Source organism: Podarcis melisellensis (assembly GCF_964234715.1).
Source record: "Podarcis melisellensis genome assembly, chromosome: Z".
In the NCBI taxonomy this organism is placed as follows: domain Eukaryota; kingdom Metazoa; phylum Chordata; class Lepidosauria; order Squamata; family Lacertidae; genus Podarcis; species Podarcis melisellensis.
In genome coordinates, this window is record NC_138547.1 from 14,382,247 (window position 1) to 14,396,443 (window position 14,197).

At 45.7% G+C, this 14,197-nt stretch overlaps 1 protein-coding gene across 3 annotated transcripts in view; it reads left to right on the top strand.

The window, feature by feature from the left end:
• Nucleotides 1–14,197, top strand: part of CCDC180 (coiled-coil domain containing 180) — a 54,934-nt gene that overhangs the window by 29,438 nt on the left and 11,299 nt on the right. For all 3 annotated transcript variants that reach the window (XR_014164683.1, XM_081897137.1, XM_081897138.1), the window contains exons 21-32: nucleotides 566–746; nucleotides 1,485–1,631; nucleotides 2,281–2,425; nucleotides 2,524–2,640; nucleotides 3,597–3,695; nucleotides 4,417–4,509; nucleotides 5,014–5,207; nucleotides 6,132–6,211; nucleotides 8,337–8,472; nucleotides 10,193–10,276; nucleotides 11,783–11,855; nucleotides 13,932–14,073. Coding sequence is in view for 2 of the 3 variants with exons in the window: in XM_081897137.1 (XP_081753263.1) it covers nucleotides 566–746; nucleotides 1,485–1,631; nucleotides 2,281–2,425; nucleotides 2,524–2,640; nucleotides 3,597–3,695; nucleotides 4,417–4,509; nucleotides 5,014–5,207; nucleotides 6,132–6,211; nucleotides 8,337–8,472; nucleotides 10,193–10,276; nucleotides 11,783–11,855; nucleotides 13,932–14,073 (1,491 nt within the window). In the remaining variant the exon portion in view is untranslated. The remainder of the gene's footprint in view (nucleotides 1–565; nucleotides 747–1,484; nucleotides 1,632–2,280; nucleotides 2,426–2,523; nucleotides 2,641–3,596; nucleotides 3,696–4,416; nucleotides 4,510–5,013; nucleotides 5,208–6,131; nucleotides 6,212–8,336; nucleotides 8,473–10,192; nucleotides 10,277–11,782; nucleotides 11,856–13,931; nucleotides 14,074–14,197) is intronic.

Below are 14,197 nucleotides of genomic sequence, written 5' to 3' on the forward strand. Positions count from 1 at the left end.
GTGACCTTGGGCCAATCACTGCCTCCCAGCCTAATCTACCTCACAGGGTTATTGTAAGGATGAACTGGGGAGGAGGAGAACCATGGACACGGACTCAAGCTCCTTGGAGAAGAGGATGGGATAGAAATGCAATAAATAAACTGTAGTTCTAGGAGGGGAATAATGAGTCTCTGCAAATAATATAGGCTGATTTGCTATATATGGTTGTGCCCAGCTGTTAGGTTAAATTCCCCCTGCCCTCCACCGACCAATGTCAACCTGGCCTCAACTGGTAGGCAGAGGATTCAATTCAAAACGTTGACAAATTTGTGGAAGCTGAATTTATAAAAAGCGAAGGCAAGGATGGGTTTTTGGAAGTTTGTTCAGTGGTGTCTGGACACACACATACACACACAAATAAATAAATATGTATGTATATATGAGCAATGGCACCCCGTGGCATTGGGGGGGGGGGAATATGGATTGCAAGGATTTCCAGATTTATCTTACTTTCAACTCCCACTGGCTTGAACCTAAAGCATTCTCCCACCCCACCCCTGCACGCCTTTCCTTCCCCCCCTCTCAGCGGAGCTGCGATTTCACAACGACCGCTTAGTGCGACACTGCAGTGGTGTGGTGGAGGCCCTGAATAAAGAAAAAGCCGCCTTCTCCAAGCTCCGAGAAGACCAGAACCGTGTCAGCAAGACTTTCCGGCGGAAGATCCAAGACATGGAGAACATCTTCCTGATGGATACCAGGGCAGAAAAGTCAGTTGGGGGGGGAGGGGGTAGCACAGCTTTCCCCCATGCCTCTTCAGTCCCAGGGAATTGGTTGAACAGGGGCTACCTTATCACAACATCAGGTTTCCTGAGTGCTTTTGATTTTGGTGGTACTTCTAGATCCAGGTCTCTCACTGGAGGCTCAGTGGCTAGAAGTGCCTTTTACCAACTGTGACTAGTTCAGGGAAGCCTTGCCACAGTTGTTTATGTGTTGGTTACTCCAAGACTGGGTTGTGTGGGGCTTCCCTTGAGTTTGATCAGGAGGCTGCAGTTAGTGCTGAATGTTGCAGCAAATACACCCACTCAATCCCTTTAATCTGTGGAACGGACAATGCCCTGATGCCATATAATACCTGCTCTGTATTTGTAAGAACTCGATCTTTTAGTGTGGTGGCCTCTGCACTTTGGAACTCCCTGTGTGTTGACATCAGGAAAGGCATCAGGAAAGGCACCTTCACTCTATTCTTTTCAGCACATGCTATAACACTTTTGTTTAGGCAACCCTGTCCAGATGCTGAAAAAGTTGATGCAAGTTTTACATCAGTTTTCAGTCAGTCGTTGTTGTAACTTTTTGAAAGTCTTAAATTGTTATTAATCTTCTTATTCACAATGTTATTGTTTTATCATTTTTGTAACCCACATTGGGGATTTATTTGTTTCTTACAGTCAAGCTGTTTAATATAAATGTAAAAAGCTTTGTTGGTATATCACCATCTCCTTTCTCAGGCTGTTGAGTCTCAGCAACAATATGCGCACTGAGCTGATTGACCACGTGGAGGTGATGCAGCTCTCCCTTCGGAGCTACAGGCAGTACTTGGAAGAAGCACTAGGAAAGCTGCGAGATGCAAACACTGACTTCCTTAAAGCGTGCAGGTATGCCAAGATCTGTTCAGCAGTGGCTGGTGTAGTGGATTCCATGAGGTAGGGTGAAGCCCCCGAGGCAGTGCCCCTGTGGGTGCCCCACCACTTCCACTGTCAGCGGAGAATGGGTACCAGCATTGGTGCTTATTTCGTGAGATCTCACAAGATCTCTCATAGTTCGAGAAATCTTGCAAGATTTTGGCACTGATGCGCCGCTCCGATGTCAACACCACTGTGGTGTTTAAGGCAACTTTACTTAGTCATGGTAGCCACCACTGGGAAACCCACAAAAGTGGAACCCCCAGGCCTATAAATTCCCTATCTTAGCTTTGCACAAGTGTAGAAATTAAGCCACGTTCCTGTCCCCCTCCTCCTCCCCCTGCTGAGTTCTACAAGGGACAATAGTGAGACTTGAGGAGGAGGAGGAGGAAGCTGGCAGCTGGTGCCACCACCCCTTGTAAGTGAGAAAGCAGGCGGGGGGGGCACTGGCTGAAGGCAGACTGGGGTAGGCAAGGTAGTGTCCTTCCCCTAAAGAGGCAGCTTCCACTAAGTCTTTATAAGATCCTGCTATACAGGTGGAATCATAAACAGGGCCTTTTCCAACCTCAGCCCATCCAGAGTCTTAGCATCCTTAACCGGTATTTTTCATTGTTTTTTCCAGATTATTTGCTGATGGCGGAAATTTTTCTCCTGAGGAACTAGATGGCTTCATCAAGCGCCTGCACAAGGAGAGTGGGCGCATTGAGTTTGTCGAGGGCTTGATCATGATTGACCTGGAGAAGATGGAGTCTTCTTACCTGGAGCAGGTGAGGAGATGCCGGGCTCCCTGTTCTAGCAAGATAGAGGTTGCATCAAGAACAGCGAGAAGAATAAAAACTCTTATTTCCCCCCGCTGCCTCCCAAGGCTACAGAGGTCATCAACAGATATGAAAGCAAGTTTCGTTTTCTGGCACTTGACCGGCTCTTCATAGAGAAAATCCAACGGTTCTTGACGAACACTCAAGTGAAAATCAAGACAGAGGTGCAGCTAAATGAAGAGTATTTTATTTTACTTTATTGCCAGAGTGGGGAGAGGCAAGTGTGGAGCTTTCTCATTTACCCCCAGCTCAATGACTTTTTACCTAAAGCTTTGAAGGGCTCCAGATTACTTCCTTCAATGCTTGACAAGCCCTTACTCATCTTATCCTCCCCATTAGCACTTGCACACAAACAGCAAAAGGGATGAAGCACAGGAAGGACCCCCAGAACTGAATGAGTCCTGGTGGGAACGCCTGTGAGACCCGCCTTTTTTATTTATTATTTCATCTATTCGTTGCATTTATATCCCACCTTTTTCTCCAAGGAGTTCAAGGTGGCATTTGCAGTTCTCCCCACACTCGTTTAACCCCCACAACAAGCCTGTGAGGTAGGTTATAGGCTGAGAGGCAGTGATCACTGAGCTTCATGGCTGAGTGGGAGTCTGAACCTGGTTCTTACTGGTACTAGTCCTCATGTAATCCTCACAACAACCTTGTGAGGTAGGTTAGGCTGAGAGGCAGCAACTGGCCCCAAAAGTGAGCTTCATGATGGGGGGGGCATTTGAACCCTAATCTCCCAGGCCCTAGTCTCACACTCTAACCACTACACCACTGGCTCTCTACAGCAAAGGCTGAGTAGAAGATGGCAAAAGAGACAAGAAGGATTCTGAAACAACATATCATGCATAGCCAGAGATGCCCTGCAGATCACCAATATAAAGCTCTCAGACCTCTGGGGGATGGATTCTCACAAAACTATCCTCTGCAGATTTCCCCACCCTTGCCTTTCTCCTTAACTGGTAAACACACATCTGGGGAAATGCATTTGCCCAATTATAGTTCTGCCACTGGAAGCCCCATATCCCCTTGTATCAGTGTCAGCCAGGAAAACCTTTCTCCACTTACCTTCTGCGAATCTCAGTTAAGCTTTTGACTTCAAATTCCCCCTTTTCCTTCTTAGGTGGCAAAATCCAATTGGCAGACCCAGACGTTAAACTCTTACATGGAGAAACTCACCAGAAGGATTGATGCTTGTGCCCATCCCACTGCAGATAAGGAAGTAAGTTCCAAGAGCATGCAATTAAAAATGATTTGTCTTTGTGCTGCAAGGGGTTCAAGTCACATCCAGTGGGTTTTTGAAGTCTGGAATGCAGACCTGGAAGCTTGTCAGGGATTCCTCAGTAAGCGGATCATTCATTAAATGAAGCTGGGCATTGGAAGATTCGGGACAAACAACAAGAAATGACTTCATGCAGCACGTAAACTATGGAATTCTCTCAGCTGGAACTTGCCAGAACTCAGTTCCGGCACCTCTCAGGTGGGTGCCACTGCTATTCTAAGAGAACAAGGGAGGTGTTCATGGTGAGTTCCAGCACCTCTTTTTCTAGAAAAATAGCAATGTTAATACAGTGGTACCTCTGGTTACATACTTAATTCGTTCCAGAGGTCCGTTCTTAACCTGAAGCACCACTTTAGATAATGGGGCGTCCCGCTGCTGCCACACCGTGCGATTTCTGTTCTCATCCTGAAGCAAAGTTCTTAACCTGAGGTACTATTTCTGGGTTAGGAGAGTCTGCAACCTGAAGCTTATGTAACCTGAAGCATATGTAACCCGAGGTTCCACTGTGTGTGAGTGTATATATATATGTGTGTGTGTGTGTGTGTGTGTGTGAGAGAGAGAGAGAGAGAGAGAGAGAGAGAGAGAGAGAGAGAGTGTGAGTATGTATATGTTTATATTGAACAAAATCATATTTAGTGCCTGGTTTGTTTATTTCTCCCAGTCTGTAACTTCAGAAGCACTCTATGAGTTTGCCACGTTTGTGATGGAAGAACTGAAAAAGAGAAGCAAGTATCTCAATTGCCTGCTCGAACTGGTAAATAGATCCACATGGTGAATGATTGTAATGATTATTATTTGTCTCCCTAGTGCCATTTGTGTACAATGCACTGCTAAACAAGAATAACATAAGCAAAAACACAGTTCCCTGGCAATCAGTGGGCAAAATGACACATGGTGTTGATGGGAAAATTTGCAGATCTGTAAAGCTTAAAGCTCCCCCTTTGGAGAAGGGCTGTAGCTCAATAGTAGAGCATCTGCTTCACATGGAGAAGGCCCCAGGTTCAGTTCCCAGGATCTCCAGGTAAGCATGGAAAAGACTCCCTGCCTGAAACCCTGGAGAGCTACTGCCAGTCAGTGTAAGCAGTGCTGAACTAAAAGGATAAATCATCTGACTTAGTATAAGGCAGATTGCTATATTGTTCTTGTGGCTTCCCCCAAGGCACTTAGCTATCCACAGTTGGAAGCAGGAAGCTGGGGAAATTGACCTTTGGTCTGGTCCAATAGGATGCTTCATCTGTTTTGCTCCTTTCCGACACAGGACCCTGTGTTCTCTTATGTACAAGACCCCACAATCCCTACCTCCGTGACAACCTCCATCCAATCAGACAGCATGCTGCAGGAAAGCAAGACATTTGTGATGGGTGTTGAATGCACATCACTGTTGAACCCAAGCCGGATGGGGAAGCCAGCCTTTGACGATGCAGCGATTAGTGTGATCAAACACCTCATTGGGTAGGTATTGAAGGGGAAGGGGCGGGATGGTCCTGGTTCTTGCAAAAGTGGTGGAGACTGAGAGCACAGTAAACCCCAAGCCCATCAGCAAGAAGGAAGATGCTCATGAACAAATGCCTCCAGTTGGTTTTTAAACTCACTGCAGAGAGTGGTACCCAGCAGTGGTGGCTGTTGACTGTTGGGACTGGGAGGGCAGAAGGAAGGGACATCCAAAAGGAGGTGGCACCAAAGCCAGAGGCAGGCAGAACCAGAGCCAGTCACAGACAGCTGGTTAATTCTTGTTTTATCCCCATCCTCCTCCCTTCTAAGAGAGCAAAACTGACTAAGGAGGAGGAAGCTGACAGCCAGTGACCAGTTTCCCTGAGCTGGTTGTAAGAAGACAGGCAGGTGGAGACTGACTGAGAGCAGATTGCAGTTGGTAGGGTGGTGCTCCACTCACCCTAATGGAGGCAAGGAGTAGCCAATGTGGAGCCTTCCAGATGTTGTTGGACTCCAACTCCCATCAGCCCCAGCCAGTGTGGCTAATGGTCAGGGATGATGTTAGTTGTAATCCCAACAACATAAAGAGGACTTCATGTTGGCTACCCAATGGTAAAAGTTACTGCTAAGACAATGTGGGCAAGAAAATGAAAGTGTCACAAAACTCCAACAGAGAAAGAGTGCTTAAATAAAGTGCACGGAATTGGCTAAGACAAGTTAACTGAGCTCTAGTCCACAGGAGGGAAGGGAGGTCATGGAGTGTTGACTTCACTGAAAGATGGAATTGCTTTGTCAAATATTGGAATGCAAGTAAGGGAATGTAAGACTTGAAGGACCTCTGTTTTTGTAAATAATATAAAAAATGAAAGAAAGCTTTATGGGTCAAAAGACATCCGCTACAAATTCCCAGGATCTGAGTCTTAACCTGTGTTGAGCTTGTTTCAGATCCCATCGCATCAGAAGACTGACAGATGCGCAGCAGGAGAAAGAGCGATTGCAGTCTGCTGCAACAGAAACAGCACCAGGTGGGCACAAGGAGACCTTCCATGCAGGCAATCGTTGCAGCCACACAGCTTAGCTCAGGGGGTTATAACGGATTTCCTTCAATTAACCATACCAGTTGCAATGCTTAAGACAGCTTTACTAGATCAGAACAACAGCAGCCACTGGGAACCTGCAAAAGCAGAGTTCACATGCCTATAAATTACCCAGGCTTATATAGAAGCATTCCCTTGCCTTAGCCTTACTCACACACCTTGAAATCAAGATGCGTTCTCTGAGGAAAAGTGTGCTTGATTCAGCAAGAAGAATTCACTGTCTGTTTCTGTCAAACTGGTCCAAGGCTGAATTTTTCCAGCACAAACATTCTCCACCCCGCAACAAACAAACAAACAAACAAACCATTCTCAACATATTCTTAATACAGTACAGTCTGCAGAAGCAGATTCTCCTAACTATATTATTTCGCACACTGTTTTTACATACCTTCACATGTAGGCTACCTATCAGTCAGTATGGCTATCCACCGCAGGGTTGCCAAAACTTTTTGGGCCCGCTGGTCACAATTGGAGTTCTGACAGAGCGCTGTGGCTGCTGGTCACAAAATATCCACCATGCAGATGCTCAAGGGAGAGGTGGAGTCTGTGCAAATGGGAACCAGGTAGGAAGAGCAAGCAGTCACACTCACACTTTGGTGATTTGGGGATGGATATTTGCTGAGACCTTTTTCAGGCACCAGAAGAGGTCCTTGGGCAGAGCGCATGGTGTTGGCAACGCTTGCATTGGCTAGCATTGGGTTTGGCATTGGGTTTGGCATCAGCTGCTGGAGACTTTGCCCCATTTCACACATAATCACCTCAGAAATAGTGCTCCAAGGCAACAGGACTGTAAACACAATATATTAATAATGAAGTTTACAATAATGTAGACAAAATATCAAACAAAGTATTCATTTCTACCTGCCTATCATTCTGGACCATTGCAGTGGTTTTCCCCACTCTTGGAATTGAGTAACTTTTTTGAAGTCCTCCCAGTTGTGAAAACTGCAATCAGAGCCTTGGAACAGAGGAAGATCTTTAAAACAGGACCATATCCAGAAACCTGTCTTTTTGTCAGCTGCTTAGAGCATTTTTCAGTATAACAGTAATTACTTTTGGGGTACACAGTTCTTTGAAAGCCTCGCTGAAATGTACACTTTGCAATTGTAATAGTATTTTGCCTCCTTTGTGTAAGCTTCTTATTAATTTATTGTCCAAGATTCAATCCCCAATGGCATCTCCAGGCAGGGCTGGGAAAGATACCCTGTCTGAAACTCTAGAGAGCTGCTGGCAGTCAGTGCAGAGAGTACTGAGCTAGATGGACCAAGTTTCTGGACGTATAAAGCAGCTTCCTTTATTCCCATGATGCCTTGCTCACTTTCAAGCCTTTCTCTGCAACGATGAGGTCTAGAAACAAACCTAGGTTCACAAAAACAAACTAAAAGCATTCTGACAATCTCAAGGTTCTGCCAACATGGGCTGTAACACTCTGTAGCCCAAGCACAACAAGGAAGAGATGCGGCTCAGTGGTAGAGCATCTGCTTTGCATGCAGAAGCTTCCATGTTCAATCCCCAGCACCTCCAAGTTGGGCTGGGAATGTCCTCTGCCTGAAAATCTTGAGAGTTTCTGCCAGTGTAGACAGTACTGAGCTAGATAGTTCAGGGGTCTGACTCAGTAGAAGGCAGCTTCTCTCCAAGAGAAGAGAGTGCATTTTAGGTGCTGTATTCAAAGCTGTTTCTACTCAGAGTAAACCCATTGAAATGAACATGAACTTGGTTTCTTGATTTCAATAGGTCTGTTCTGACTAAAGCTTAGTTGGAGACAACCATAGGAGGTGTGATCCCAACAAATGAGGCTGGCTTGAGGATTTGGTGAGGATCTTGGCTAAGACAAACTCTGTTGACCCAGCCCGCTGCTCCCGTTCAATTCAGAAGTGATGTTGCATGGAAACATTGCCTCTAAATTATCTGTGCAAAGTGAGAGTAGTGGGCCTGATATGAAAGGTGGAGCTCTCTCTTTCCTGATGTTTGGGGCCCCAACAAGCACTGGAAGCCATTGACATTCTGAGCTGTCCCCACCTGCCACTTAATGCCCTCTTCCATCTTTTCTTAGAGCTTATGCCAAAACCATTTTCTCCGGCATTCTCGGGTGGAGCCTCCCATCGCGAAAGCACCCAGGTTGCTCAAACCAACTTGTCTCTCACGTCTGCACGGAAATCTAGTTCCATTGGCAAGCGGATGTCCGCAAGGTGAGGAAAACAAGAAAATTGCCCCCTCCTTCTGTTTCAGTGGCATCTCCCCCTCCCCTTCCAACCATACCCCATCCCCATTGACAGACACTTGGAAAGGACATTTTTCAAGAAGAACTTACAGACACTTCAGTGTTGCTTTTTAACACACCCAAATAAATCAGCCTCAAATAGGATTATTCACTGACAATTTAGCGGTAATGACGCCTGACCTGTTGAACATGGGAGCAGCAGTACTTTGAGTGCTTCACAATTTGGCAACGCAGTCAGGTTAAAATTTCAAAATCTGAAGCTTTATGCTTCAATGTACCACCCAACATCCAAAAAACTTTCACAGAACTCACAGGCATTAGACTCTGTCACACAAAGCTTAGCTATTTAGGAATAATTGTAACAAGAAACCTTAACAGACTGTATTGACAAAATATCCTCTTGTATGGCAGACAGTTCTTCAGAATCTCACAAAAAAAAAGAGAGCAAATCCCATTTTACCCTCCTGGACAAATTAGCAACGGTAAAAATGATGATTCTACCAAAATAGTTGTTTCTATTCCAATCCCTAACCCACTTGGATCCCACTTAAGCATATACCAAAGTGGCAAAAGTCCTGCAAAAGATGCAGATTAAATTATTATATTTACTTTGAACCCATCTCCCATGTTCATCAATAGACGAGCACTGTATATTGCTTCCTTGGTAACATTAGAGGAAAAATGACTATTACTCATACTTTATCTAAGCACAGCCACGAGAGCTCCTGGCTATACAATGTTGAATGTTATTTGTTAACTCTGTTCTATCCTGTTTCTCCTTTGTTTTTGTTTAAACCAATTCACAAACCAAGAACTTATTCATTAACCACTAATGATGAATTATATGTTGTAGATATTGCTGCAAATTTATTATGCTATTTTTGTGATATGCAAATGAGAAGGTGGGGGAGCTGGGGGGAGGTAAGCAGTTTTATAGAATAGACCCATTGAAATTAATGAACCTAAGTTAGACTTGAATGTATCTACTCCATGGCATGATAAAAGTGAATAGAGAAAACAATATTGTCTCTCTTTCATAACACCAGAACTCATGGACATCCAACGAAGCTGAGTGCCAGCAGATTCAGGACATAGCAGGGCATAGATATAACTATGGAACTCACTCCCAGTAGTGGCAGTGGTGGCCACCACCTTAAATGGCTTCAAAAAAAGGATTAAATAGATTCATAGAGGATAAGACTATCAATGGCTATTGGCCACAATGGCTATGCCCCACCTTCATGGTTAGAGGCAACAGTGCTTCTGAATACCAGTTTCCCACAGCCATCTGGTTGGCCACTGTGAGAACAGGATGCTGGGTTAGATGGGCCTGATACAACAGGGCTAGCACTGGATACCACCCAAAGTGTTTACCTGTGGCTGAAAAGAGTTGTCAGCCAAGACTGCAACTGAAATGACTAGAGTGGATTGGGAGCTAAATTCCAAAGCATATGGAGCACACCAGCTTAGGAAAGGCTAGCCCAGATGGACTTGTGTCTCATCCAGTAAGAGCTCTGTTTGTGTTCACATGGCTCCAGCTAGGACTTCATGGTGGCTTGCCAATGTTTATTTTAATTATCAATGATTATATGTCTGTGATATTGAGGTGGGGTGAATAACCAACTTCTGGGAGAAACAGAGAAGCAACTACCACCACCCTGCTCTAAATCCTTTCTTTTCGAGAACAGTGTCAGCTCCATACAGAGATATACAAAAACCACTCGGACTGAGAAGAAGATGCAGATCTTTGGAGACAAGCCGAAAGACAATGAGTAAGCCCCATGGTTAAGATTTATGCTTTGATAAGCTTTGTTAGTCTGTTCTTCAGCTGAAAAGGCTCCTTCAGGTGACTTATAGTGGTACCTCAGGTTAAGAACTTAATTCGTTCTTAACCTGAAACTATTCTTAACCTGAGGTACCACTTTAGCTAATGGGGCCTCCCACTGCCACTGTGCTGCCGCCGCACAATTTCGGTTCTCATCCTGAAGCAAAGTTCTTAACCTGAGGTACTATTTCTGGGTTAGCGGAGTCTGTAACCTGAAGCGTCTGTAACCCGAGGTACCACTGTACAAGGTCACTAAAGCAAAGCAGTCCCTGCCTCCATATTTACACATTAAAAGAAATCACATTAAAGGAAAAGGGCAAAAGGAGGGAGAAAGGAAAGCAAAGGAACTCAGACACCAGTTAGTAAAGTTACAGCAGTTATAATAGCCAGATGGGATGGTAACAGATTCAGGTTGCCTGGTGGGTAAGTTGAGGAAGAGCCAGAGGGTTATGGGTCTCTTAGGACGGCCAATGGAATAGCACAGCTTCCCTTTTTCTCCTCCTCTGAGTTGGCAAAGGAGAGTGTCCTGACCTCAGGGGTAGACTTCCCTTCTTCAAGGAATGAAGCAATAGATTCAGACTAGGAGGCTGAATTGCACTCAGTGCCAGCCCAAGAGGTACCGTATTTTTCGCCCTATAGGAAACACTTTTCCCCCTCCAAAAATGAAGGGGAAATGTGTGTGCGTCCTATGGGGTGAATGCAGGCTTCAGGAAGCTATCTGCAAGCCACGGCTTGCAGAGAGCTGCCTGCACCAAGAAGCCTGGGGCGTGCTGAGCTCAGCACCCCCCAGGCTGCGCGACTTTGCGCAGCTCTCCCACGGCTTGCGGATAGCAGCCTGTTCTGGGGGCTGGGGTTGGAGAAAGCTCGGGCATCCCCCACCCCAGCCCCGCGCCTGGGGGGGAAATCATTTTTTTTCTTTATTTTCCCCCCAAAAAACTAGGTGCGCCCTATGGGGTGAAAAATACGGTATATACTGAACCAAAGCATTGACACAAGAGCAGCCCATTTTCCGGGTATCTCTCTGCATTGCCCTCCTCTGAATCCATCTCAGAAGCCCTAGTGAAACCACAGTCTCCTCCCCTGCTTTGTCAGAGCTGATGACTACTAAAGCTGGCTGGGTCCCTTTAAATGAAGAGGCTCCTCCCACCAAAGCCAGCGCTACCAGCTATGACAGCTCCAGCTCCTATTTAAGGCTCAGTCTGAGGAAGATGGGTGCTGAAACAACATCTGAGCTCTTCTTTTATGGAGTTACCAGCCTGAGCCCTGCATGGAGATGTCCAGGGTGCAGATGAGGCCTTGCCTTACTAAGGCCACATCTCAGACCAGAACACTGGAGATGATTCTGTCCAAATGGAATTGACTGAGCCACATGCAATGTACTGATATTGGCAGTACTGTAAATATTATTAAATCTACTCCTAGGCACCTCCCTTAAACCCTTTTTTCCCTTTAGTTCTGAACATTTGAAAGGAATTATCTTCAGCATCCTGTGGGACAACTTTGATATTATTATGAATTCTGCAGAGGTAAGGATATTTCTGCTATGTCTAGTTCTGGATTCATTTCCTTTTCCCCTTTTTAATGACCCTGGCAATGCAGCTTCAGAGCAGAACCAGCGGTTAGGAGAATCCTCCCCCCTTCTAGCAATAATATATAGCAACACTTCTTTTGCATCCTGGTTCCATCACGTTCCGCCTCCACCATTGTTAACAAATGATGTGGAGTTGTGAGCAGGGCCAAGAGGCAAATCTTTCTGGGCTAGTAGGGCAAGGGAATCAATATTGCAGGTAACTCACAACTTACACATGTTTAACTTGTGCGCATTCAGTTTTACGTGCTTGACCTTTTATTTTTTTACTTTTTAAATTGAAAGTAGGCAGGCATCCAGGAAACAAAGAATTTGGCGATCCCACCTGCCATTGAACCCAATGTGTTTTGACTATATGTGATTTTGACATTATGTGCTGTCCCCAGAATGTAACCCCAGCGTAAGCTGAGAGTCAGCTGTACTTATTTAAAACATATTCACCCTGCTCTTCTGCTGAAAAAAAAAAGAAAAAGACCCCAGGCCAGCTTACAATGACCAGTAATACAATAGTACAGCAATAAAAAAGGGGGGGATTGGGAGGGAGGAGGAGCAAAGCAAACTCAGGCACTATGTCATAGTTCCAGAATCCAGCAGGTAGTAATTCAACAACTATTGGGCCTGAATCTAAACACAAACAGAAGGACTGCTACTTCCTTTCCTTCTGGTGGCCCCAGTGCCTGCAGTTGTTAGCTGGAGGGGGGGGGGTCTCTCAAGCACAACAGAGGGTCCCTGGCTTCTATTTCCTTTTCATCTGATGGCTTCCTCAATGTTTGAGAGTGCATAGAGGCTGGGTTTGTCAGGAAGGAGGTTCCCAACCTAAGCCTTTGCAACGTTTGAACTGTGTTGAAATAGACCTTAAAAACAAAAATGCAGGAAAAATCAGGTTTGTCAGCCAGGCGCTTTCTAGGATTGAAGGGACCTTTTGCAAAGTCCCCAAACCCTGCTCCCCAGTCCCACAAATATGTTTATGGGTCCCTTGTGGCTCCTAAGAGGCTTCCTTGGGCAGTAAGCAGTTCATTGCTGCCAGTTTTTTCTCAATAAATGCCCTGGATGTTGAGTCATTCCAGGACACAGACATGGATGATTGTGGTGAGAGAAGTGGCCATAGACACCACCACAAGCACCTGGTAGCCCCCAAGGCAATCCCCATGTTCTTGCGGCAAAAGCCACTTTCCCATTTCACGGTGCATCATAATGACTCGACATCCACTTGTCAGCAGCAAAGACAGTGGTTGTCAGCTGCCTTCCACTGCTAAGAGTGTGACCTTGGATGCTGGTCCAGATCAGAGCTGCCAAACTTCTTAGTTCACCCCTAAAGTTTTATGAGCTTTATGTGCTCATAAAGGTATTGTCAGCCTCAACCCAAATTCTTATTTAACTAAGAGGCATGAAATAACAGCATATCAAGATTTACTCATCATCAGTCACCATTACTAGGTAAAACACAAAAAATTAATTAAATGCTGAGGTTCCTCATTGGCAAGGGGTTGCATTCTGTACATGCCCATGCCATTTACCGTATTTTTCGCTCTATAGGGCGCACCTTTCCATAGGGCGCACTTGGTTTTCAGAGGGGGAAATCAAGGGGGGAAATTTGATTTCCCCCCCTCCAGCTCTGGGAGCAGCGGACAGGCTGGATGCTCCGGAGGCTTCCCGTTGCTATCACTGAAGCCAGGGAGCCTGCATTCGCTCCATAGGACGCACACACATTTCTCCTTCAGTTTTGGAGGGGGAAAAGTGCATCATATAGAGCGAAAAATACGGTATATATCATACCCTTAGCTCCTGATTAAGTTTTTCACACTGTATCGCCGAAGCTTCTTTGCCCTAGTTTCATGCCAGCACAGTCCCATCAGCCTGGGGTTGGACAGGATGGGCGGACAATATCAACCCCCTTGCCTGGCCAATATAGGCCCAACAAGGCTGTCCTTGCATCTCTGTTGCCCTCTTCTGTTGCCCCAGGGCTCAGAATCTTCATCCAGCTCTTTTTTCTATCCTGTTCCACGTTCCAAAGGAATTCTACAAAAAGGAAAAGCATCAGATCACTCGGCCAGAATATTTGCAAGAAACCTATGACTTGTGTGTTGACGTGTTGGGGCAAAAGCTACTGATGTATTTACTGCAGGTAGACGAGTATCGTGTAGCCTGCATTTCTGGTAAGTTTGGGCTGCAATCTTTTACCCATTTCTCCAGTGGGGAAGTCCTATAGAATTCTAGAGTTGAAAGGAACATGCGCACCCCCACAAGGGTCACCTCGTCCAACCACCTGCAATGAAGGAA